A 27,644-nucleotide genomic window follows, 5' to 3' on the forward strand; every position below is an offset into this window, starting at 1 on the left:
GGTTGTGGCGCTCATCTCGCTTTATTGGCTGAGGGAGCCGGCGTACAGCTTCCGGGTCATGTGGCCAGCATGACTAAGCCGCTTCTGGCAAACCAGAGCAGCGCACGGAAACGCCGTTTACCTTCCCACCGGAGCGGTACCTATTTATCTACTTGCACTTTGACGTGCTTTCGAACTGCTAGGTTGGCAGGAGCTGGGACCGAGCAACAGGAGCTCTCCCCGTCGCCAGGATTCAAACCACCAACCTTCTTATCGGCAAGCCCCAGGCTCTGTGGTTTAACCCACAGCGCCACCCGCGGCCCCAAGGGGAGAAGAGCGGGGAGCAATTACAGGCAGGGATCTTGTGACAATGGGACCCATAAAAATCTGCCTTATACCAGTTAAGGCAACTGGTCCATCCTTCCCTAACCGGGCAAGTACAACTCCTATCAGCAGTAGCTCTATAGCATCTACCGTACTTTTCGCACCATAGGACGCACCGGACAATAGGACGCACCTTGTTTTAGAGGGGGGAGAACAAGGAAAAAAAAATTCTCCCCCTCTCTGCCCAGCACCCCTTCAGTGAAGCGGCAGGAGGCGCTGCGCAGAGAGGGGGAGAATTTTCCCCCTCTTGTTTTCCCCCTCTAAAACAAGGTGCCATTTAAGGTGCGTTCAGTCGCCTTCAGGCGGCTACCTTGGAAGCCTGGAGAGCGAGAGGGGTCAGTACGCACCGACCCCTCTCGCTCTCCAGGCTTCAGGTTCCTTTCGACCTGCTCTTTGGGGCTGGCGGGGGAAAGCCCACCACCAGCCCCAAAGAGCAGGTCGGGGAGCAGCGGAAAGCTTCTATGGCTTCTTTAGCCCTGCATGCGCTCTCCCAGCTGGAGAGGTGGCGCGCGGCTAAAGGGGCTCCTGCCATAGCAGCGCGTCACCTCTCCAGCCGGGAGAGGGTAAGCGGGGCTATGGCGTCTTCGCTCCATAGGACGCACACACATTTCCCCTTCATTTTTGAAGGGGAAAAAGTGCGTCCTATAGAGCGAAAAATACGGTAATTCACAAAAACTTTCTGCATAAAATGCATGCACTCCACCAATGAGCTATGAGTCCTCCCACTCTCTTTCCCTCATTCAGTTGCCTCCTTATCAGCTTAGCTACTGTTCAATGTCAAGGTTCAGATGAATCTCAAATACAGCATACCAAAATATAAGGAGATTTCCCTGTCAAAATGGAATTCTCTGTGGTTTCTGATGTGTATGGCAAAGCCTTCCCAAGGAAGCACCAGTTTCCATATTATAAAATTCAATTAGCCACAATCTAATTGAAACACAGCTTTTCTGTAATTGACTCAAGTCAGCAGGCTCCTTGCCCTTTAAAATGAAATTTAATATACGTTCAATGCTCCTGTTAACATTCCCAGCAATGTTTCTTTGCTTTATTAATATAAGTGTGTGCTGTAGACCAGTCTTCCCTAAGCTAGAACCCTTGCAACATTCCTGATCGTTTGCTATGAAGGCTGGGAATGATAGGATTTGTAGTTCACAATCTGGAGGGCACCAGCTGGGTAAAGCTAACACAGGCAATCCATTAGAACAAAAGTTTTGTTGTTGTTGTTGTTGTTGTTAAAGCAAATGATAAATAAGTGATCAAGCTTCCTCAAGTTTAACAGGTGAAAAATAGAGAGGTTAAAGAGTTTGGCCCAATTTGCATGAAATGAAATTTGAAGGTGGGGAAATCCAAATGTGCATTTTCTCTAATTGTATGTGGACCTTTGCATATTTCGAGGTAGGAGAGGATTCAAACATGCAAACCTCCACTTGCACCCTGGGCAAGTCAAATAAGATTCTGTTGATTGTATCTGAGAAACCTGACATTAAACAATTCACTTTTTAATCTGTACGAGAAATCTACACCTCACAGTGGTTTACGGGAAGATTATAATAAATTAGGCATGCCAATTAATGAATTAAACTTGAGTCAGGTAATTAAGATTTCTCTGCTGAAAATGTAATCATGTGAATACAGATGTACAACTCACGACAGACCAAGTGAGCGCTCACTTTAAGCACCTCCCCATACTTATTTGTCCCTGCAAGCTGTCAGGTACAGAGACACGTAAAATGGGATTTTCTCAGATTTTCCTTATTATTTAAACATGCAAAACAATGTACACTTGCTCCCTCATCATGGAAAATGGGAAAGAGGTATGAACTCGCTCAAAAGTGTGCTCAGCATTTGGCAGGTGCAGAAGCGGTCTCTATAGCATTGGAGTGCCTTGCTGACAGAGCCTAGAAAAAGGGACACCTCTGCTGAATCCTACTGCCCACAAGCAGTCCAGATCAGGGGTTCAGATTGTCATCTTACTTTGGGATTTATCCCCCTATGAGTGTTAAAGTGGGACAGGAAATGAAAGATAGGCATTTTCAAATTGAATGCATGTTTTACACAGGATTTGCCTTCAAATCTCAGGGGAAAGAGATGCAAAAAGGCATAAGCCGTCAATTGTGAAAATTGTGTCCAGTAGAAAAGTGTGGCTAACCAGCCGGAATACTGAACACCAGCACTCCATGCTGCAACATTTTGTTGCAGATCATATTTGGGCATTATTCTTTATATTGTGGCATTCATGTCAGAGTATAAGTTAGCATGCTTTAAGTCCATTGCAAAACACTTAATAACTAAAGCAGCTTCCTTTCTTGCTTTTCAAGTTTCATTCCCACTGTGAAACTCTGTAGCAGCATTGCTTAGGACTCAACCCTCACCTGATGCAGCCTGATTCAAATTTCTGTGGCTGACTATTGTGAGCTCTTCAAATAGTCACTGTAAATATCATGTTATGTTGCGTCATCATCGTAAGCAAGAATACAGAGTACAGTCACCTTAAATGCATGTGTTTTGAAGTTATACTGCATTCCTAAACTCAGTCACTTGTGAATTCTATTGAAAGCTGTTGATTTACTTTGGGAAAAGTGCACTCAGAACAGCAATGATTTATTTTTTTTAAGTTCTTGACATTTTAGAGTAGAAAATTGCAAAGATATGAGTGGCTGCTAAGAAAAGGTAAGTTATCATTATAAAACAAAATACAGTTTCTCTGTATCAAAATCCCTCTGAACAGCCTTAAATTACACAAGTTAAGCTACCCAGGGATGCCTATAAAGGCAGAGTAACTGATTACTCACTTCCCCAAAAGCGTAAGTTTAGAAACAGGATATGAACTGATGAAGGAATCACTGCAAAAGCAGAGTTACTCACACTTAAAGACTTTAGTACATGATTTTATTTTAAAGGTGGTTTGATAGCATAGGCCAGCAAGGAACCCACTTTTTCTCAAGGGGATTTGGCTGCGTGAAGCAAAATGTCAAAGTGATACAGGCCCAAAGCTCATAACTTACATTTAAACTTCACATGTGGTCAAAGAATGCTATGCAATCTGCAGCTCAAAGCACCTGCAAGACTAACACAGACGGCCACAGAACCTCCCCTCCTTCTTCCTGAGTGTAACTGATGCACCCAAAAGAGGTCAGGATAGCACCCTACATATTAACTCTATATCTAAAGTTTCATTGGCAGCATTAGCCAAAGCGTGGAGCTCAAACCACACAAGTTAATTCCCACACCGGTCCCAATCGTTTCAGTGGACACCACAGGTCTACTTTAGGCTGCACCAAGGCTGATGGACATAAGTCTTGGGACAAGAGTAAGGAACCTAGGGGGGAAACAGCTGGGGGAGAAATGGGAAGTGCTGCCTTGCCCCGCTCCTGCTGCAACTCCTGCCACTACCACTGCCATACCTGCTGCCGCTGCCTGCCACAACATGCCCCAGGCGTGCAGAATTGGGCCCAACACTGGGGTGGCCCATTGCTCGTGCATGATGTCACACACCTGACCCCCCCCCCCATCCGGCCAGGCCTGCGGGGACACCCAGGCATCCCTTTGAAGATCACCAGAGTGTCTTCCTGGAAGGGGCTCCAATGATTATGGCAGGGAGTGTGGAGGGTGAAAATTGCACTCCACACCTCCTGCCTGGCAGGCCGGCGCTTGCTGGAGGCAGCGGGGGATGGCAGCCCCATCAATATTGGGGGAGGGGGCTCACCTCCTTGCCTAGAAATATTGAGGGGGATGAAGCCCCTTCTGCCCTGTTATGTACTGAGTTGAATAGGATCCAAACTGTAGCAGTCTGATTGGTCCTAGAACAATAGGATCCAAAAGGCAGCAGTCTGATTGGTCCTAGAACAATAGGATTCAGAATGCAGCAGTCTGATTGGTCCTAGAACAATGCAGCAGTATGATTGGTTGGCAGGAACCACCCAATCCTGCTCCAGATAGAAGTGAATCCACAACCTGATTGGCTTACAGTAGAATTCCAGAATTAGCCAATCATGTGCAGCCCATTGTGTAAATAATGTATATAAAGCAGATACTGTGAGGGGACATTCATTCATTCCTCCTCACCACTATGAGCTGAATAAAGAGCATGAAATCACTTTGCGACTCTGAGTATATTTCACTGGCGACGAAGGTGGGATCCCGCTGAGCTGACTGCCACACACAGCACCGCAGCACCGCCAACTGCCGCACCGCTGCCTCGCACCGTGTATCCAGGCTTCAGCTCCGGGGCACAAGGAACTCAGAATGGCAGCCAACAGCAGCTTCTCGCCATTCAACCCAGCATCTGGAGACTGGGAAGCGTACGCCTCCCGTTTCACCTTCCTCCTAGAAGCCAAAGGGGTCACCGACGAAGAAGACGCCAAGAAGAGGGCGATATTCTTCAGCGTCTGCGGAGAGGAGACGTTTGAAATCGCCCGGGCTCTCCTTGCGCCTGAAGACGTCGCTACTGTTCCATACAAAACAATAATGGAACAGCTGAAGGGGCACTTTTCGCCGCAGCCCTCAGTGGTGGCTCGTCGAAATGCCTTCTACGCAAAGCGGCAAGCCCCTGGGGAAACCATAACTGGGTTTGTGACCTCTCTCCGCCAAGCCGCCCGGTTCTGCAACTTCTCAGAGCTGGAGAACATGCTTCGTGACCGCCTCGTCGGTGGCCTGAAGGATGAGAAGCTGCAACGGCGCCTCTACACTAAGAAGGACCTAACGTTCCAGGTCGCTCTGGAGGAGGCCCTGGCAACAGAAGCTGCCGAGAGGTCGACCCAAGAGGCACGGCCGAGCCTGCCATCCCAACCAAGGGTCCACCATGAAGACCTCACCGACGACTCAGGATCCGACAGGGAGGAGGTGCACCGAGTACAGCAGCGCACTCAAGCAGCGCACAGACCACAGCTGCCTCGACGAGAAGGAGGGAACTGCGCAAGCTGCGGGGAGAGTCACGAGAGGAGGACCTGCCGTTTCCGCAACGCAGAGTGCAGGCAGTGCAGAAAATCGGGACACATCGCCCGGGTGTGTCGGGCTCGGCCCACCCGACACCAGGCATCAGATGACCAATCCAAGAGCCCCAGGTCCCGGGGCCCAACGCACCAAGGCAACTCGACGGAGCTCACGGACTTCCAGGTATACCAGTTGCCCCACCCCAACGTAGAGAAAATTTATGTAGAGGTACAGATAGAGGGGGCCCCATGCCGCATGGAGCTTGACACGGGTTCAACTCTATCCATAATCTCGGCAAGGACCTTAAGGAAACTGTGTCCCACTGGGGGTCCCAAACTCAGGCCGGCCCCATTCACCCTCCGGGACTTCCAGAAACGTAAGGTCCCCACAATGGGGGTGGGGACCTTCAGGGTGCAATACCGAGGGCGGACGCGGCAACTGGACTTGCTTGTGGTCAAGGGCCCCTACATTAGCTTACTGGGATTGGCATGGTTTGGACCACTGGGGCTAGCTGTCACCGGGGTGAACCACACTAGCTTACAAGTGGACGTGGACGCCATATGCAAGGAATTTCCAGGGGTTTTCGATGGGAAATTGGGACAGTATACGGGCCCCCCCATTGCGCTACAGCTTGACCCCGCAGTACGACCGGTCAGGCTCAAGGCCCGCCGGGTCCCGTTCGCCTTGAAACCCCGTATAGACGAGGAATTGGACCGACTCGTAGAGCAAGGAGTGCTGGAGCCGGTGCCTAATGCTCCCTGGGAAACCCCAATCGTCACACCCGTCAAGCCTAATGGTTCGGTCCGCATCTGCGCAGACTACAAATGTGCCATAAACAAGGCCCTCACGGCCCACGCATACCCAGTGCCAGTGGTCAGCCATGTCCTTGCCACCCTGGCTGGGTCGAAAATTTTTGGCAAGCTGGACTTGGCCCAAGCATATCAACAGCTGCCAGTAGATGAGGCCACAGCAGAGGCACAGACGATTGTGACGCACAGAGGAGCGTTCAGGGTAAAGCGGCTGCAATTCGGTGTCAGCGTGGCACCAGGCATATTCCAGAATATAATGGACTCTCTCCTTAAAGGGATTCCTGGCGTCACCCCCTTCTTCGATGATGTGTTGATTGCCGGCCCCACACCAGAGGAGTTTGAGGACCGCCTCCGCACCGTTCTGCACCGTTTCCAGACGGCGGGTCTCAAGGTGAAGCGGGAAAAATGTCTACTAGGAGTGCCTCAGGTGGACTTTCTGGGATTTATGGTGGACGCAGAAGGGGTCCACCCGACTGGGGACAAGGTACGGGCCATTTGTGATGCCCCAGCGCCCAAGAGCAAGACTGAACTTCAGGCCTTCTTGGGACTATTGAACTTTTACCATTCCTTCCTTCCCCACAAGGCGGCGGTAGCGGAGCCCCTACACAGACTCCTGGACAAGCGGGCCCCTTGGGTGTGGGGCCAGCGCCAGGAGGCCGCATTCCAGGCAGTCAAGGACTTGCTTGTCTCAAACTCGGTCTTGGCACACTTCGACGAGAGGCTGCCGGTGGTGCTAGCATGCGACGCCTCACCCTATGGCATTGGAGCTGTCCTGGGGCACCAACTCCCGGATGGAAGAGAGGTACCGGTGGCGTACTTTTCCCACTCAACACAACCGAGCGGAACTACTCGCAAATCGACAAGGAGGGTCTGGCAATCGTAAAGGGAGTAAAAAAATTCCATGATTTCTTGTACGGGCGGCCCTTCACCGTGGTGACTGACCACAAGCCGTTGCTTGGCTTGTTTGCCCCCGAAAAGCAGACCCCCCAAGTGCTGTCTCCTCGCGTCCTCAGGTGGTCAATTTTCCTTGCCAGCTACCAGTATGCACTGATTCACCGACCTGGGAAGGCGATGGGCCATGCGGACGCCCTCAGCAGGCTACCACTACCGGAAACAGGCCCTGACCCAGCACCTGCACAAGAGGTTATGAGCCTGGAGCTGCTTCCCGACCGCCCCATTCAGGCACAAGAAGTTGCACACCATTCCAAGAAAGATAGGGTCATCTCCCGGGTCCTGGACTGGGTGTGGAGGGGATGGCCCAGCAGCAGCCCCGGGCCAGAATTCGCCGGCTACACAACCCGCAAACATGAACTGTCGGCCCACAAGGGGTGCCTGTTATGGGGAAGCAGAGTCGTTGTTCCCCAGCCCCTCTGCAAAAGGGTCCTCACAGCCCTACACGAGACACATCCAGGGGTAGTAAGAATGAAGGCCCTTGCCAGGAGTTATGTGTGGTGGCCGGGGATCGATGGAGAGATAGAGGCCTGGGTCAAACACTGCCAGGCCTGCCAAGAATCCCGCCCAGATCCCCCAAGGGCCCCAGTCCAGTCCTGGGAGTCCGCCCGAGCACCATGGTCACGCCTGCATGTGGATTTCGCTGGCCCCTTTCAGGGGAAAACATTCTTCATAGTGGTGGACTCCTACACCAAATGGCTGGAAGTCGCACTGGTACCGTCCACTTCCACGTCCGCAGCCATCCGGGTACTACGCAGGCTGTTTGCAACCCACGGGCTCCCTGACACTCTCGTCTCAGACAACGGGACTGCATTTACGTCAGGAGAATTCCAAACCTTCACAGCGCAGAACGCCATCCGCCACATCCGTTCGGCGCCGTTCCACCCTGCCACCAATGGCCAAGCAGAACGCATGGTGCGGACCACCAAGGACACCCTTCGCCGCATGACGCAAGGGGACTGGGAGTACCGCCTTGCCACATTCCTTCTAGCACAGCACAGCACCCCCAGCTCAACGACTGGCCGGAGCCCCGCTGAACTACTAATGGGTCGGCGCCTTGCAATCAGATTGGACCGCCTTCACCCCGATAGAGCTCAGGATGAGGTAGTGGTGGGGGAAGGCAGGAACCCCCGGACCTTCGAGGCCCAGGACCCAGTGTACGCAAAGAATTTTGGGGCAGGCCCAGCATGGGTACCCGCCACAATCACCAGGGTCACTGGCCCCGTGTCGTACGAGGTGCTAACGGATGGGGGGCAATGCTGGCGCCGCCACTGCGACCAGATACGGCGACGATTCCCGGGAGAAAACCAGGAGGAGGACAGGTCAGAGGAGTCCCAAGGGAACAGCGGGGCAGTGAGGCCCATAGAGCAGGAGGGGCCAGCAGGAGAGGCAGAATCAGTAAATACAGAGAGGACCCGTGAGGCCGAAAGGACACCGGAACCAGAACCACGACTGAGCGAGCCGGTTGCACCAGACCAAACAGCCGCATCACAGCCAGCATCCTTGGAACACGAGCCAGAACCCGGAGCCCGGACCAGGGAACACCCCAGGCCACAACGCACACGTAGGCCGCCGGCATACCTTGAGGACTATGAATGCGACCTCCCGGGCAGGACTGGAACTTAGAGGGGAGGGGTGTTATGTACTGAGTTGAATAGGATCCAAACTGTAGCAGTCTGATTGGTCCTAGAACAATAGGATCCAAAAGGCAGCAGTCTGATTGGTCCTAGAACAATAGGATTCAGAATGCAGCAGTCTGATTGGTCCTAGAACAATGCAGCAGTATGATTGGTTGGCAGGAACCACCCAATCCTGCTCCAGATAGAAGTGAATCCACAACCTGATTGGCTTACAGTAGAATTCCAGAATTAGCCAATCATGTGCAGCCCATTGTGTAAATAATGTATATAAAGCAGATACTGTGAGGGGACATTCATTCATTCCTCCTCACCACTATGAGCTGAATAAAGAGCATGAAATCACTTTGCGACTCTGAGTATATTTCATGCCCCCTATAGCTGGCACCGCAGCATGCCCTGCCACACATCCACCACTGGTAGAGAAGTGGTGCCACCATCGGTGCTGATTTCAGGTGAGATGTCACCCCAAATGGATGCAATCTTGCCTTAAATTTTAAATTGGTGTTGATGCTTGCATTGCTTTGCCACTGGAAGAGATGACCGGGGGGGGGGGCATGGGAGTACTGCCTCTTGGGTTTTTGCTGTCTGAGGCAGCAGCCTGCCCTGTCACCTCCATCAGTGGTGAAGCAGTACCTCACCTGAAGCACACCAGATCTCATCCAAATTCGGTGACAGGGTCAGATGGCGGCAGCAGGAGCAGCAGCAGGGGCTGGGCACTTCCTATTTTGCCTCAAAACAGGGCATGCTGCTCCTGCTCACACTGAGTGATTGCTGTGCCAGCTCTGTGCAATTCCACACTCACTTTCCTGGGAGTTAAGGGCCATGGATAACATGCAAAACACGAGGAAACGTGCAAAAGCCTTGCCCTTATTCATGCTAACAATCAGACCTCTATTCTCAGAGGAAAAGCTCTGCCCTGAGGATGCTGTTGTAGGGAGGGGGCAGAGCTATTACCATAAGGCAGCACACTGAGGTGACTGCCACAGGTGGCGGGTTCCTGCAGGGATCCTGCAGGGATCCAGAGGAAACAGATCCCACTGCTGTGCCTGAGTGCTGTAGAGCCCACCCACTGCTGCCACTGCCATCGAAGAAGCGAGAAGAGGTGGTGGCAGCAGTTTCCCAGTTTTGGTTGATGAGGAGCATAGAAGCCAACTCCTTGGGAATAAAGGCTCTTTGCCCTCCCCCCATAAAATATTTGAGGGGGCCACCCCCCCCAAGTTGATGGACATTGCCATTCAAATAGTGTGTGTGTGTCTTGTGATCGATTAGGCAGGGTGGGTCTTATTCCCCCTCCCTATTTTATTCCAAGTTGGCACCATTGGCCTCAGGAAGTGAAACTGGATGGGCTTCTCCGTGGGAAGTAGTATTATTTTGTTAGGGATGTGTGTGTTTCTTTTAAAGCGTCTGGGTTGAGCTTGAGGTTCTAAATCGCTGCTGGTAGGTCATGAGACTTAATCCAGGGTCGTGGATTCAAGTCCTATGTTGGGCAAAAGATTCCTACATCTCAGCGGGTTGGACCCTCGTGATCCCTTCCAACCTTACAATTCTATTAAATATAGCAAGTGTCCAGGGCTGAGATCCTATATCTTGCCTTATCCGAGGTGCCAATTTGAATAAAATATTGGGGAGTTGGGGGTTAAGCTACTGTAAAGGTAAAAGGACCCCTGACCATTAAGCTAGTATATTTGAATGACAATGCCCATTAACTTTGGGATATTTATGAAGGGACCACGGCAACAAGGAGCTGGCTCTCCTATGAGCCTCATAGAAACCAGCACAGTAAACCTACTCGAGAGGCAGGTGTAGGGCAAAGCCTGTTGCTCCTGAAAACAAAGGAGCGACTCAAGAGTCCTCGGCCAGCTGCGAGGATCGAGCGCAGCGCTCCGAGCCTTCCCTCCGCTTCGGGCGATGCCGAGCGGCGTCTGGCCACGCCCCTTCCACGCCCACGGTCGAAGCACCGAACCAGCAGGCGGCGGCGGGCGGGGCCTAAGGAGGCGAGCGCCGAGGAGGAGCCGGAGCGAGGCCGCCCAATCAGGCCGGGGAGAGGGGGAAAGGGGCGGGGACAGCTGTGGTGGTGGCGGCGGCCGCGCTTCGGCTGCGCCGGACAGGGAGAGCGAGGCCGGAAGGCCGGCCCTGCGGGGAGTGAAGAGGGACGAGGCGAAGGGAAGCTCCGCGGACACGCCTGTCTGGGCTTTCGCCCGCCTTGGGGAAAGCGGCTTCGGCGGCGGCGGGAGGGGAACGAGCCAAGCAGCAGCAGCAGCAGCAGCAGCAGCTGCCGCCTCCTTGTCCACAGGAGAGGAAGCAGGGGAGGTAACTGAGCAGCAGCAGCAGCAGCAGCCGGGGAAGGGAGGTTTTCTCTCTCGCCGAGTGAGAGGCTGGGTGGAGGAGGGCTGGGGAAGGGGCTGCAGCCACTCACGCGCCCACCTCCCTCCCTTGGGGTGGTGTCAACCCCGGCTAAGAAGACCCTCTTTTCTGCCAGGGGCTAGGCAGTCTCCGCGGCGGGGCAGCTGTCTCAGCTTTGCCGGGGCTGCGCCCGGGTCTACACGGCTCTCGCCGCCTCGTCCCGTGTGGATGAGCGCCTGCCTTGTGCAAAAAGCTCCGTGTGCAGCGGGTGGGCTCGCGCGCGGGTCTGCTCTGCACGCTTGCCGCGCCCCGTGCAAAGGTCTTTGTTTTGTGTGGGTGTGTGAATGGGAGGGAGCGGGGTCCCCGTCTCAATCCACCACAAATCCTTGCCTGCCTTCTTGCGATCGCGATCGCCAAGCTCCCCGGACTTGTGCGAGGCGCTGGTGCGGCTTTGGGAACGTGGGAGCGCTCTCTCTCGGGGTTTCTGTTTGTTTTGGTCGGGGCGCGCGCGCGCGTCTGCCTGCCCCCTCCCCAACTTTCCCCTCCCGATTCGTGGAAGGCTGTATGAGTGGCAAAGGTGAAGAAGGGGCCAGCGCGCAGCGTCGTCCGAAACCCAGGCGGGGATTGCCCGAACTCACTCTTTCTCTCTTTGGGTCTGCGAGTGTTTGAAATCTGAACCCCGCGAACGTGGGAGTGGGGGTGGGGAGAGGGAGGCGTGCGATCCGAGTTGGGAGCCCGACCGGCGGGCGGAGAGGTGCGAGGCCGCGGCGGGACGCCCTCCTCCCGGAGCATGCAACTCCCGTGCAGCGATGGAGGGTGGGGGCTGAAGCGATCGGAGTGGCGGGCGGGGATCTTTGTGCCGTGGGGCGCTGCTGCGTGCGTGTCCCCTCCGTTGCGGTGGGAGGGAGGGAGGGCGTGTGTCTCTCCGGAGCGGAGGATCTGGGAAGCGAGCAGGCGGGCCAAGCGCTCGCTGGCTCGAGTGAGTCCGCTTTTCCTTGTTTCCCATTCTTTCCCCCTAAGCTTAAAGACTTCAAGGCTCTGCAACCAGGGAGGCTTCCCTAGGAAAGCGATCGTTGCATCCTGCTGAATCTTCTCTCTTTCGGCTATCGGCTGAAACGGGAAGCCCAGCCGTGCGGGACGCCCGGGGGGGGGGGGGGTCGGGGGAAGAGACAAAGCCGAGGACAAATGCAACGAGCGCGTCGCTGGCTGCTGGATCCAACCGCGGGGAGGCGAGCCGATGACAGCGACAGCACGCTGCCCAGCAACAATGCCGGGGGACTTTTGGGGTGGAGGGGGGCGGGGAGAGAGAGAGAGAGAGAGAGAGAGAAGACGGTAAGTGGAAACGTGGCTCCTGTCTTGCTTCTGATGCTCCAGAGCCCTGAACAAAGGCGGCTGTGAAAAAGCTGGAGGGCGGCAGGACCAGTAGGCATAATAGGAAGCAGGTACAAGGGAGGTTCAGATGACCAAGTTTTTTTTGGGGGGGGGGGAGAGAAGGAGATAGGAGGGTCCTTGGATGAATATCAGTTTTCAGAATTGGATAGGGGGCTCTTTTGTGGCTTCAAGGTCACCTATCTTTCTCAAAAAGGGCACAAATGTGAATCTAGCCAGTGCTAGTAGGGCTTTGTTGGGGTTTTTGTGCTTTTTTTGCTCCTCCGATACTAAAAAAAGCCAGATGTAGTGTGCATAAAGTGAATTCTTTCTTAGGTTCTTCCTTATTTTTGTGCCCTAATAAGCATCTGGCTTCAGTTGATTTACTTAAGAGTGGAATACCCTGGTGCATGTCAGCTAACAAGTGTTTGTGGTGCTTAATTTCAGGTCTGGGGCAGAAATGGGAGTGTTTTGACATCTGCAGTTGAGACACCTGGAGTGTGAGAGTAGACCATGAGACTGCAAAGAGAGCACTTGCTGAATGTCTCCTTCTGCGCAAGAAGTTTGAGTGTTTCCATCTCATTGGAGACACGGTGTGTCATAATTTGAAGGGCTTCCTTGGACCACAGAAGCTTGCACAGGCTCCAGTGAACCACTTCTCGATAAACAAGGCAGATCCATACATTTTCAGTAAACATTCACGGAACAGAAAAGAAGCCTTTTTTTGACAAGAGTCGCATCTTGATGTGGGCGGCGTTTTGAAGGGGGTTATAAAAGGCGCATATTTTGGAATGACTGGAAGCCTAGAGAGGCACAGAGAACATGCAGGAACCGTGCGTGTCAGCAACTCAGCTTTTTTAGATGTATCATCTGTATTAGAGGGAAATGCATCACTATAAGCTGCAGCTGTAGCCATGGCATTGCATGACCTTTTAAGCCATATGAGAAGTATTTCTGAGCCTTGGTATCAAACGTAGCTTTATTTCTAAATCGGATGATCGGCAATACACCATGCGCTAATCAGGAGAGCATTTGGATGGAAAGATGCCTCTTCGGCTTTGCAAAGATGCTACTGACCATTATGTGAGGGGATGAAAGGTTCGCGGATTGCATTGCCCAGTGACCAAGCTCCATGTTGCGCACGTGTCGTCTTGGATTTAAGGACCTGCCTTGAGTGCAACTTTTAAAGATGTGCTGTCGTTTCTGACCTGTCCCAGAGAAGAAAGTCTGTAAAATGGCTCAAACCAGCTTGCTGCAGGGGAAACAGTTTTATTGTAGAGAGTGGGTTTTTCACAAGCTTCAGCACTGCCTGCAGGAAAAGACGAGCTGCAGCAACAGCACTGCCAACAAACCATCCGTTGTGCTGAACTCTGGGACTAATACTTGCGTCGTCCCTGGCAAGGGAGCTGCCTGGGGTGTGTTGCTGGTAGGAGGGCCGGGTAGTGGCAAAACAGCCCTCTGTACTGAATTACTGTGGCCGAGCTCTCCTGCCAGTCTGCAAAGGGGTTTACATCACCAAGCCCTGGCTTTCCACTTCTGCAGGGCTCAGGACTCGGACACTCTCTGTGTGGGAGGCTTTATCAGAGGGTTAGTGGCCCAAATCTGTCGCAGTGGACTGATTCAGGGATTCGAGGACAAACTGAGAGATCCTGCTGTTCAAAGTCTCTTGCAGCCTGGGGAGTGCGAGAGAAACCCAGCTGAAGCATTTAAAAGGTAAATCAAACAAAAAAACACCCACCCTGTATCTGCTTCCTTCATATCTCCTGATCAGATAAAAACACAGCCCGCCATAAAAACAGGTAAAACCTATCTCTTACATGGTATTGTCTCCCTGCATGAATTGTTCCAATGGCCCGTATGGAAAATACCCGTTTATAGCAGATGCTGACAGACAAGATACACTTGGAAACACGTTCCAGGTTGGCATCTTCCAAAGATTGCATAGTAATTGGAAACAGAGGCTTTAGAAGGGGCAGGAGGAGGGGAATAAAGTGGAAGAGGTTTTTTCTTTTTCATATAACAAAAAGGAAACTGATTCCATGGTTGTATTGACAAGAGGCCCTGATTTTAAAGACACAGGTTTTCTTACTAGTGTTGTGAACTACTTCTGACTTGGAACTTTTGGGGAAGTCTAGAAACGAGTATCAAAAACAAAACAAAATGTGTGAGGCAGTGGTTATTGAGGGATTTAATCAATTTAGTTTCATCTTGGTGATGCCATGAATTACTTCCAACTGTAACTTGATTCCTCTAAAAAGATTAGGCTTTATCCAACAAGGGAAATCCCATATTGGTCAACATAAAAAAAGATTGAGCTCACTTTTTTTTGGTCCTTTACTGTGATACCTTCCAGGCCTTATACCTGGGAAACAATAATTGAACTAGGATTTTGAAGGAGGTTGAAGAGCTGACATGAGGGTTTAACAAGGGTCTCATTTTCCCATGTGTGAAGCCTTACCTTGTGTCTAAAACCTGAAATCATTCCTTTGGGAATATAGGGACAGAGAAACCTGCAGGGGGAGAGAAGACACGAGAAGCAATGCCTTGGGAATGTGTGAAAAGAATAAATGCTGCTCATGAACTTGCCAAGCTCATCTAATTAGAGTTAATTTAGTATGCTGTCTGTTAAATAAGCAAGACTGACCTAATAGGTTTTTTTAGGGGTTAGTTTCTCAAGAGTATTTTATGAAAGCTGAAAGTTTCAATGATTTTTTTTTAAAGTTCCAGCGGTTGTCCAGTTACACTTATTTCGTTAAACTGTTTCTGTGAAATAGGTGGCTGTGTAAATAACCACACAAAGAAATGCATTCTTGATTTGAGGCCCAGCACTCATAATTTCATAAAAGCTGTTTTAATAGTGGGTGAATGCAAGTCATTATTCACCAAGTGGCACCTTAGCATGGTATGTATCGAATGTCTAAAATGTCACTGATGAAAGAGAACTTTACTTTGCATCAACACCTGGTCAGAAATCCAGGAAAAGTGGTATCCTCCTTACTGCAGGTAGTGTTACTGATGGCTGGTTTACCAAGGTGGTATAGGCCATGGGTCACAAACATGGTACTCTCCAGATGTTTTCTATTATAGCTGCCATCAGCTCCAGCCAGCATGACCAGTGTTGAGAGATGATGGGAGATGTGTGCCAGCAGCATTGGAGAGCACCATGTTGGCTGGTATTGCTGTCACTGAGTTATCGTGGTAAGATGTTCCCTTCGTGGCTTGTGGGTAATCATCTAACTCAGGGTGGTCCAACTTTTCATACCAACTGGGTCACTTTGGACTACAATTCCCACCACTCCTGACTATTGGTCATGCTGCCTGGAGTTGATGGGAGTTGTCATCCAAAACATCTGTTTGGCAAAAGCTGGTATAAACAAATGTGGTGGTACTCTCCTGCTGGCTTGTAATTTTCCAGTGTTCATATCCTGCATTGGAAATTACTAATGGTGTTAAAAGCCTGTTACCTTTGTCTGCATTTTCAGGCTTCTTGAGGGATCCTAATTTAGTGCTATAAAAAAGAACACTTCACTTGAATAAGAAAGGCCAAGGGGGATACTAGCATCCACTGTTAAAATGGAGGCGCAAAAGGGTATATTACCATAGTTAGTATTTTAAGACACTGATAGGAGGTAATTCAGTAGGCTGAGGGGGTGGAATATAAAGATAAATCAAACTCTTCCTCCATCTCTCCCATTTTATACTATTCTCAGTAATTGTTTATATTGTCATATCCAGCCTCAGCCTTACACCTAGAAATCTCTTATGTGGCTGATTCCAGTGGGTTCATGTGAGTTGCTCAGATTGGGCTATTAATGGATTCCCACCTGTAATTATCCACCTGTAGTCTCCAGAAAACTGGTTCAGTTTTGGATGGGGTGAGGGGCAGTATCACTTTTGGGTGGAAACATCTGCCAAGTTGTTGGGAGCTGTACCACAGAAATAGAGAGAACCGCTGTGCAGAGTCGCCAGGGAGCAGCTGGCTCCAACACTCCTGTTTACCTTCTTAGTCCTCCTCCTAGTTCCTCCTGCTATCTCGCATTCCTATGTCTAGAAGTATCTTCCACTCCTCATTTGCTAGGCATTTTCCGTCTGTAACCCTTTTCTGAACCATTGTAGAATCACATTACTGTTCTTCAACAGTTCTTTTGGAAAGTGACTTGCTACTTATGTTTATGCAGCACCTAGCACACTGGTGCTAAATGAATGTCAAACAACAGTACTACATTCTTCTGTTCTGTTGCTTTGGTTAAATTGAATTGGAAGTGGAACCTTGTCCATTCTGCAAAGGAATTATGCAAGTTTTCAACTCTTCTCTTTAATATTTGGATAAAACAGCTGCAAGCCACGGTGGGATGAAAGTAGCAGTCATTGCAGCAGCTTAATAGCATTGGTAAGTAATGATGAGGAAGCTAATTTGAGAGCATCTATGCCTAATAAAACATGAGATGGAGGTTATCATTGTTTGAAACCCTGGAATTTCAAGGGCTACAGTCTCTCTAAAAGCTAAGAGAAGTATCTGTTGGCTGCAACTATAACTCAAGTATAAGTGCTATAACTGCATTTTTAAATACCTGTAAACAAAGCTGCAGCTTGAAGCTCTGTTGTTGGAATGCCTGTAAAAGTTCTTTCAGGGTGGCGGGGGGGTGGGTGGGGGAAGCACATAGTAAAAATGAAGATTTGAATCTGGTTACATTGAAAACAAGAATAGTATGTGTTTTGCACAGACTTGTTAGAAACCTGAAACTCGTGTGCTTTAAAGTCTAAATATGAATAATGTCACAAACAGCATTTGTTAGGAGATCTCAAAGTATGGAAGTATATGAAGGAGGCAATGGATGTTTGCACCATAATGGGGACTGACTGTCAAATGTTTTACAATAGTTGACTTTGATAGCCCAACTCTCCGGGCTGGTTTTCAGCCATGTGGAAAGACAGGATTTACTGCAGCTTTCTTGATAAGAGACATAACTTTGGACTCGGCCCTTTTGAGAGAAAGTTCTAGGGGTTTTGTTGTGGCTCTTAACAGTACTTGTGCATGACAGTGCTAATGTTTGTAAGCATCTCTTAATCATATGGAGAGACTTCATACCTGAATGTTTGGAGATCCTGTTTGATAGGTCTAATTCACCTAGCGTAAGACTTCCAGCTGTTTTGTGTGTGGAGGACCACCACATGATGTTCATGTTTCAAAAGCAGACCTTGTACTGTGGAGAATAAACTGTGTTTACATGAGTTCAGTGTCTTTTCTCACTTTTTTTAAAAAAATGGTGGAAGTCATTGAAAGCCATTCTGCCTTTTGAGAAAATAATGTAGCCTCAACTCTTAACTTGTAGCGCTCTCTCTCTCTCTCTCTCTCTCTTTTTAAAGAAACTGCTATTAAACTAGGATGTAAAGAGGTTTCTTTTGAAATGGACACCAGTGTTAGGCCCACAGGCAGAATGAATAAGGCTACATGCAGATGCAGGATTGAGCCTGTGGATTGCTAATTGAAGTTATTTGACTCTGAAAGGATACACACCACTTTAAATACTGTATGTGCTTAGGACATTTGGAGAGACCGTATGCATAATAATACTGTAACACCTTAGGTTCTGAACCTGTTTAGGGCCAGCCGGAAAAGGTGGGTAGTTAAGTATCATGACTGTTGTGGAACAACTGAGATGCAATTTGCCTGGGAAAAACCAAGCACTCTTGGAAGGAACCCGAAAGACTTGTGCTGTTCTCAAGAGATGTATGTGCATTATAAATGAATTTACCCACAGCTGTGACAGGATGCTTCATTTGCACACCTAATACCTCCATAAGTATACTTCTGAAATGTGTTTTGTGTTCTCAGTGGTCTTTAACATATAGACAGCATATGCCAATTATATGATATGGGTCTTAAGGTGAGCAAATAGTCTACGCTTTGCTTTTCTGGTCATCAGCTGCAGAGGTGCTTTTGAGCCTGAAAAGCAATGAACCTGGGGACAAGAAGAGCACCTTTTGCCTCGACATTGCACACAAACAGCATCTTCTATCTCCTGTGCACATAAAGAAAGCAAAGTATTTTCATTTTATTTTTTTCATTTTACCTGCAATATTTGCCTCAAGCTACTGCTGGTGGTTGTGGGATTAGAAAATGAGTGTCCCAACTCCTGTTGTGGTACATTACTTTTCAGCAATTCACCTTTCCTGCAGATCTACTTCTGCAGTCCAGATTGCAATATATATCCTGAGGATGGGAGTGTGTATATTTTATGTATACCACATAGGTATTATTATTATTAAGGGGTTTATAGATTTTTCTAAACAGTGTTGAAGAAACGTGCTGATAGGGTAGATCTCCAGATTTGTACAGGTGAGCTAATCCACCTGCTGCATGCGAAGGGGGAAACACAAGCTCCCTTGGACAATCTTGACTCAAGAAAAACATTTTTGTGTGTCTTAAAACATTTAAGGACTGTACTCCCAAAGTTTGAGTAAAAGCTGTCCCTGGACTCATGTCAAAGAAAAATATGGCTTGGTGCATCTCTGTGCTCTAAAACACATCAGGCTTGGTGGCACAAGCCATGGAATGCTATAGCTCAAAGGTAGCAAACTCTGCACATGTTTTGAACTACAATTCCCATGATCGATGTCTACTGGGGCTGAGGGGAGTTGGGAGCCCAGAAACATGTGGAGGGTGAATCGCAGAATTCTGCCACATGTCTCCAAGTTAGGCATCTAGCTTGTAATTGTGCCTATGCGTTATAACTCTACAAATGTTATAATATCAAAAGCCTTATACGGATTCACCTTTGGTGTAAAGCAGGCAAATCCTTTGGTAATCGTACTGCCTTTGTTCATGGTACAAAAGAGAAATGTCTGTTACATTCTGCCTGAGGTATATGCAAGAAGAGAGGTAACAGAAAGGGGAGGAAATTCTGTCTGGAACTTCTTGTCTATTATCTGCTCCCTCTCCATCTGTAGCAGAGAAGGGAGCTACCTCTCTAGCAAAGGTATCTGATGAAAGTCCAGGCAAATAATTGCCTGTTTGCAGTGCACAGAGGTTTTATTTGCATGAAACATCTCATGTTGTCCTTTCCCAGTCTTTGTTTTGTGTGTTTCCCTTTGCCTCCCTTTCAAGCCTCTAAGCTTCAAAGGCCATGAAAATTAAATTTTAATAGACTTGAACACAGCTGCAAAAGTGCATCAGATTGTACCATCCCTAACAGCTGTTCATATGAGTCTCCAGAAAATGCAAGCCTCTTCAAGCAGGTACACATCAGAGAAAATTAGCCATGCCATGCACCCTACTCCTATGCATGTTTCCTTGGGACCATTTTAGTGGCAGTTGCTCTCAAGATTGTAATTCAAGATGGTTGGAGCAGGAGTTTATAACTAGCAGTTTAGCCATAAGGTGAATCCTATTGATTGAATGGAGCTTGCAAGTAAATGTTTTTTAGGATTGCAAATATAAGTTCTTAAGGGCAATAAGAAGAGTCCGCTGGTTCAGATCAAAGAACCATATAGTGCAGCATCCTGTTCTCACAGTGGCCAACGAGATGCCCGTAGGAAACCTGCAAACAGGACCCGAGCACAAGAACATTCCTCCACCCCCAGCCCCAGCGGTTTCAGCAACATTACTGCCTCTGACTGTGGAAGCAAATCATAGTCATCATGGCTAGTATGTTGTTGCAACAGAATCCATGATCTGGACCTTGCGCAGAACAGAAGTGAATTAGCTCTCCACCACAAGAATGAATTTCAGAGCTTTATTGGAAGCATTCCTAAAATAGTTACAACCAAATGTTACAAGATACAAAGTAACACACTGCTCTTAAACAATCAAGGAATTTTGTCCCTTTTTCTTTTTAGTCCTTAATTTAGTCCAAGAACTTTATTATCTGCTCCCAGAGAGAGATCCTAAGCAACTTGCTTTATCGCCCTTAGGTGTGCAGTACATATCTTCCATTTCTGTACTGGTGTCTTCCTGTCTCTCAAGCCTTCCAACTTCTATCCTTATCAATAGTTGGTACTTGAGTCCCGCAATCTCCCTTTCTTTTCAAGAGCAGCTTGATGTGGAGTACAATGGGCTACTCTTGGACTAAGCCTTGAGATAAGACAACCTTGAAGCCAGCACAATATCTGTTGAAAACAAGGGGTTAAATAGTTGGACTATATGCCTTATAGTATGGATTTAAATATATATGGTAGAGAATTTGTGTGGCCATTGGTCTCTTTGGGCTTTATACAATTTTTTCATCACTGAAAAAACCTGGAGCTCCTTCTGCCTGTGGTATGTTTGTGGGTAACCTGCTCAGATATCAGACCAGCATTTGCTTGGTAGGAATAGAGTTGAATAGGAAACTTTTGATATGAACAAATTGATCAAAATACATCCGCACACTGTGGTCCAGATTAAAACATAAAAGTTGATTTGCCATAACAGCAGGTGCTGTTAATGTCTTTACAGTCCTCTATGTACCTGTGCGATTTTTTATTATCCCTTGACCTGGTGATCCCAATATATATGTTGCTGACAGTTTTGGATTGTCTTGTGATTTAAGCATTGTGGCCAAAGTTTTAGCTAAATGGTTATTGCAAAGGTTTTCCCTTGTATAGGTGATGGAAGGGACTGAGTGTTAGTTTGTTATATCTATTAGTTCTGAACTGCATTTAAAAAGGTAAAGGACCCCTGACAGTTAAGTCCAGTTGCAGACGACTCGGGGGTTGTGGTGCTCATCTCACTTTACTGGCTGAGGGAGCCGGCGTTTGTCTGCAGACAGCTTCCAGGTCATGTGGCCAGCATGACTAAGCCGCTTCTGGCAAACCAGAGCAGGGCACGGAAACGCCATTTACCTTCCTACTGGAGCGGTACCTATTTATCTACTTGCACTTTGACATGCTTTTGAACTGCTAGGTTGGCAGGAGCAGGGACTGAGGAATGGGAGCTCACCCCGTCATGGGGATTCAAACCGCTGACCTTCTGATCGGCAAACCCTAGATGGCTAATTTCATGACTCACTTTACCAATGCTTATGTGACTCATACCATTATGCTACCTGGTTGAGGGTGGGACTGCAGCTAAATCCCCTATGGCAGTGCTAATGTATCTCAAGTTTCTAGCAGGAAGAAGTATTATGATGATGATACAGTGGAGCAAGTTTAAATTGGTGAAGCGGCAGTAGCTATGATGATGGGGAAAGAAGAGAGAAACAATGGAGTTGTGGGCGCGGAGAGGAAGAATCAGAAGTGGCCAGCTCAGTCTAGATCCCCTTCTCCTTTGGCATAGTTGCACCTCTCCTCTCCATCATAACAGTGCTAAAGAATTTATCTGCGGTATATAGTCCTAGAAGTCAGTGGTAACTAGGGATTTCTATTCCAATCCATCTCTGTCACAATCAGTGCTGTTTCCGTTCTCTCCCAATTTGATTTCTGCCAAAGACAAAGTTTCATTGTCTGCTATTTTATGTAATTTTCAAATTTAAGACAATTAATGATGTGATTGTTTCCACACCGCTCATTTCATTGCAACCTGCCACACAATGGCCGTCATAGATGACATCAGGTGTAGGGTGATTGTGTTTGGCTTGTGAGGATTTGCCTCATGGGCCAAATTAGGATTCCTGTTGGGTCTAGTTTGGTCTGGAGGTTCTCAAGTCTTGATAAAACAGGCTTGTAAGGATAACTCAGAAAATATACGTTGGCACTGAACACTTGAATGTGCTATAGAGGTGCTAAATATTAATGCTCTCTGTATATTATCTGGTTAGAGCTGGTTAGAGAGACCAGTATGACAGAAAGCAACATAACCTCGGAGAGAGGTTTACTGTCTTAATTGGAAATGGCTTGCAAATATATTGGCTCCAGAAAACACAAGTACCGCCATCCTGGTATATACCTGGACCATATAGAAAATCAGTGATGTGGGAAGCAGAAGGAAGCTTGTACTGACAAAGCAGGCCTTGTCTGTCACAAAGCAGTTACTTAGCTTTCGCAAAGAATTCAAGTGTTCTTTTTTAAGAGATCAAGCATTGCAATGCTAATCTTGTAGTAGCCTGACATTCAATCAGTGAATGACTTTGTGCTTTCAGGTATGGGCAGTTTATGGCATGGACAGTTTATGACAGTAACAGTCACTTAAGTTTCCATCCTGCTGTGTGTGTGTGTGTGTGTGTGTGTGTGTGTGTCTGTGTGTGTCTGTGTGTGTGTGTGTGTGAGAGAGAGAGAGAGAGAGAGAGAGAATTATAAGTGGGTACACACACAAGTATTTTGCCATAGTCCATTCCAGAGCTAGGTGTGGTATGACAGGATTGGAGGTAGGAGATTTTGAGAGGGTGGGAAAGAAGAAAATGTTATGCTTGCCTGCTGGCTAAATCATGTGGTACTAGAGTTAGTACTGAGGTTCCCCTTGCAGCATTCATGAGTGATACAGTGTTGGGCAGAGTAGTTTTATGTCTCTCTGCTGGTGCTGTATGGGAGAGTGCGGAGAGTGAATTCCCAATTTTTCTTCTGCTCCCCATTTGAGAATCTTCCCCCTAGAGTTTAAATTGTTCTATTGAACCAATGCATTTGGGTTGGAGAAAGTGCTTTCTCCTCTATCCTCCCCTTCTTATTAATCACTCCCAAAGGACCATTTATGTTGCAAAGAGGGCACACCCATATTGGGATTGAACTTGAACGACGGAGAACAGTGGGTCAGCAAATAGGCTCCAGCCGGTGTGCAGGCCTCAACCCTAATTCTCTCCCCTCCCATCAGGCCTCAGGTTGAAGGGAAGCGAGTGTCATCCCTTGGAACGAATGGTCATTTAACCCACCGAGGGCTTGTATTTCCTATTTCATCTTATGTCTACCCACCCGCCTCCTGTCTTTGTTGATGGAAGTGACTGTTTTTGTCACTCTCAGACTTCTTAACTGTTCCTTACGTCATTCTTTTCCTGTAGGAGGACTTGGTTGTTGTTTTTGCTTTTCTAAGAAAAACAAAAAACAAAACACCCAGAACCAGAAAGGAAATGCATACTTGGCAAAGCTCCAAAGCATACAGAGCCCTCTCTGCCTTGTCTCTGTCACAGTTTGACTTCGGCTCCGCTTCTGATCAACACAAAGTTTACTATTAGAGGGAATGAATATGATTAAAATAAAGTTTGGAAATTATTTGTCGAGAATGTAACAAGGATGTTGGTCAGTTGCTTGTTTTATTCTTGCCCATGCTTTAATGGTTGGGGCACATGTGATTTGTTTTTGTTTTTGTTTGAAATTTATAGTATCTCATTTGCATAAGCGATAGCATTCTTACTCACGGCTAGATTTCCCTCCTTTAAATATGCTGCTCTAGATCTGAGGCAATAGCCTAATTCCTTTAGGATGACTTTTGCTATTTCAAAATAATTGAAAACTGTTGGTGGGGGGGGGGGGATAACTCACTGGAAGAAATCCCAGTAGAGAAGCCTGAGGCGTTAGAGGAGTGGGAGGATGTTGGCTTTCCTACCAGGATACGCTTTCTGTCTTGTTGAACAATCGTTCTAGAGAAATGAGATGCTATTACTCTGCCACTGGGTTTCTGAAGCATTACCAGCATGCTCACACAAAAAGGCTGTTTTTAAGCAAATGTTTCCCTTGTTTCAACTCTTTGTGCTTCATATTTGCTGGATATTCATGGGAATAAGCAGAGAATAGTCCACTCCGTTTGATTGGGAGAGCAGTTCAGGAGATGAGTGAGACTTAGATTAATGCAAAATCTACGTAGTTTACCACAGAAATGTGCTGCACAGACTCCCTCTTGGCCCACAGAAGCTGGTATTTCAGAGCATACTACCCCAACCAGTGGAGGGAAAATATAGCCATTGTGGCTAGTAGCCTTTGAGAGTCTTATCCTTCTTGAATTTGCTAAATTCTTTTAAAGCCATCCTGGTTTCTTGTGGAAACAAATTCCATAGTTTAACTATGCACTGTTCAGAACCAGCTTTGGTTCTGATAAACTTACATGAGCCAGCCAGGATTAAGCGACAGTTTTCTGAGTGCTAGGAATTGGGCTTACTCTATTTTCCCTGACTGAGAAAAGCCGTCTTTCTTAATGGAAGTAGACTGTAGACAGAGGAACATGAAGCAACGCAATCTCTGCAGGTTTGTCTGGGCGATTTGTATCCAGGTTAAAGTTAATCCCAACCTTGCCTGACTAGACATGTCCCTTTCTCAGGGATCTCCGTTATAGGTGCCCATTAGAAACCAAAATTAAGCAGATGGTAGCCTTGGGGTATTGTTACCCAACATCACCAGGAAATATATACCTACACCAAACAAGGTGTGCAAACTGTACAGAGTCCATACCTAATGCTTTTTCCCTTTGTTCATGCCAATGCAGATGTGAACACAGAATAGGATGAGTATGTCATCAAACTGCACCAGCTGTTCTAAATCCTGGAAGAACTAACCTTTCACTAGCCATTGAACAGTGAATGAAGAGCTGCAGACTCCACACCAGCCCCCCCCCCCCAAACCAGTGCCCCAGTTGCCCTGGGATTGCAGAAGCAAGGGGTTGGGGATCTTTTGTCCTCTGCCACCAGCCAGACAAACCAGGTCTCCTTCGTACAGCTGAAAATAATGCCAATGTATTTTGTGTCTGGCAACGTAGTGTATTCTGACCAAACTAAGCCTCCTGATGTATATTGTGCTCTAGGAGACTTAGTTTGGTCAGAATCTAGTACACACTTCCAGAATTAACACAAAACACATAACTTCTTGTAAATGAGCCACCATAGCTGCTACGGGGCCATGAAAATTTGTGTCCCGGTCTTTGTAGACTCGGCTACCCTTGTGCTATCTGAAACCAATAGGGCACATTGATTGCCAGATGTGATTTTTTTTCAGTTTTCCTGCCCCACTAACTAGGTTGTAAGCCACCTTGAAGATCATTTGATCAAAATGCATGGGTGTATAAATAAAATCATGATTATCAACCTCGTTCTGACCTGTTTGCCATTCCTGCTACTGTGCTTTTCATCCTTGCCTTTCAATTCAGCTACACATTTCTACACATGTTCCTAATTCATCAGTGCATTTATTGGCTTTTGAAAATGAGCCAGCCTCACCCTTTAGAGATTCTAGTTGTACCAAGTGACAGTTTTCTTTCATTTTTCTAGGTTGCAACATTTCCCCACTAACTACATGGTCTGTACATTTCGCACAAGGAATACTGTATATACTCAAGTATAAGCCGACCCAAATATAAACCGAGGGACCTAATTTTACCACAAAAAACTGGGAAAACTTATTGACTCGAGTATAAGCTGGTTCACCACACCACAAACCTGGCGGTGGCGGCAGTGGCGGAGGAAGAACAAGCAGCTCGTTCCTCCGCCGCCGCCAGCGGCAAAGGCAGCAGAGGAGGAAGGAGCAGTATAATATACTCAAGTATAAGCCAAGCGAGGCTTTTTCAGCATTAAAAATGTGCTGAAAAAGTCGGCTTATATTCAAGTATATACGGTAACTTGAACAAATAGTCAACTAGATTACTTCATAATCCACACTTTAACAAGAATTCTGTTGTTTTGAAGCAACAAAGTAAATAACAGTCATAAGCATTCACAACTTACATATGTTTTAGATTGCAGTTTTTTGTTTACTATGACTCCTATGTCAGTAATGGGCTTTTTTGTCCCTATTGTGTTTATTCATGAGCAACTCTGTGTTGCTTGCCAGTAGTCACTTACCCCAGACCTCAAGTGACCCATTGCTGAGTTGGGATTTGAGCCCTTGCCATCCACGGCCAGCACTGTATCCAGCTGGACACAACTGCTTTCAGTATGACTTAATGTCATGAGAATTCGCCCCTCCCCAACATCCATTGCTTGGATAGATATAAACAGCTTAAAACACAGTGCAGAGAAAATTGAACAATTTTTCTTTCAATTCATTTTGGTGTTCTTAACTTGCTTTGTCTGTCATTTTTACTAAATCTCCAAACCCAGACTTCTGGGACTTCCGAGAACTTTTTGCATTAAATCACTAGTAGGACTTTTGGGGGAAATGGCCATATAAAATATGCGGTGGTGGTAGCACAGGTGGAACAGTGCTATTTAAAAGTCTTCCTTTTCCTCTTGCAATCATGGTATATCTAGGAGGCTGAAGACATAAATTGTGGAATAGATTTTGTTAACAGCGTTAGTGTGATTTATGCCTCAGCTTTTGGTGCTGAGGTGAGTCACTTTGTGACAACCCACTACTTCAAAGGAGATGGGAAAGAAATCGGAGGAGAAAGGATGAATGGCAGAAAGAAGCAACTTGTCCAGGGGCAAAGTTGGAAGGCTGAATTGTACTTGCACATAATTTTTGAAACCTGCAGAACGTTAAGAAATTAACTTTAGAAAAGCAAAAATGACTACAGCAAGATACAGTTGTGGCAAACATACAGTGAACATAGGTTAATTTTGCTGTGTTCCAGTTGTTGTTGTTGACAAATAGGCAACGCATAATACCAGAAGTTAAGGGAAAGAGGTAGAAAATTGATTTTCAGGGTATAGAAGTGATTGTGGGAATATAATTGTTTTCTTTGAAATGACTGAGTGTCCTTAAAAACTGACACCAAGGGTGGTGAACCTGTGGTTCTCCAAATGTTGCTGGACTCTTAATTCCCCTCAGCTCTGCTGGTTGCAGAGTTTCACTCTTAAGTTTTTGTTACTGGTTCTATTATGTATGAGTCAGTTCAAAAAGTGAATCTTTTTTACATCGTGCTCTCTCTCTCTCCTTTCTAACGGACTCGTTAGGAGAGATGGAACAAACCACCATACATGGTTGTGCTACAAACTGCTTTAGTTATAAATCAAGATGGTGTAGAGAAGGAATTCTGCTTGATTTAGCATATGTTATGACCTAGAGAACCAGCTTGTGAGTAGAAGAGAACAAATAAGGGGGAAAGCTTGATTTTACAGAGCATGTTACCAAAAATAGAGAGGCACTACCTTTGCTGTAATTTTACCATTTTAAGTGTATGTCAAAATAGTCTGTTTCTGTATTAGTACTGACTGTTACAGTATAGATTGCAGCCATTTAATAAACCTGGAGGACATGAGCTTAACATATTAATGATCTGTAAAATGATGAAACAAAGATATCTATGTCTAAAGCAGACTGTGGCTAAAGCAGATTTATATAAGGATTCAGTGACAGCGAAAGAGGAGACACTGAAATTTCATAATTATGGTTGCTGTGTCGGTGTCCAAGTGTAAGCTATAAGATGATACAGTGATCCATTTGAACTCATTGCTTGGCTGGATTA

At 47.3% G+C, this 27,644-nt stretch overlaps 1 protein-coding gene across 2 annotated transcripts in view; it reads left to right on the forward strand.

Annotated features, from left to right (window-relative positions):
• The first annotated feature begins 10,784 nt into the window (after positions 1–10,784).
• Positions 10,785–27,644, forward strand: part of ANKRD50 (ankyrin repeat domain containing 50) — a 43,625-nt gene continuing 26,765 nt past the window's right edge. Inside the window, exons 1-2 of one of the 2 annotated variants that reach the window (XM_081021858.1) lie at positions 10,785–11,005; positions 12,854–14,119. In XM_081021858.1, the coding sequence (XP_080877984.1) occupies positions 13,641–14,119 (479 nt within the window). In that variant the 5' untranslated portion in view covers positions 10,785–11,005; positions 12,854–13,640. Of the gene's footprint in view, positions 11,006–12,853; positions 14,120–15,493; positions 15,605–27,644 lie in introns of those variants that run through there. The other variant, XM_081021859.1, reaches the window with a different exon arrangement.

This window comes from Podarcis pityusensis, assembly GCF_964106645.2.
Source record: "Podarcis pityusensis genome assembly, chromosome: 9".
Lineage (NCBI taxonomy): Eukaryota > Metazoa > Chordata > Lepidosauria > Squamata > Lacertidae > Podarcis > Podarcis pityusensis.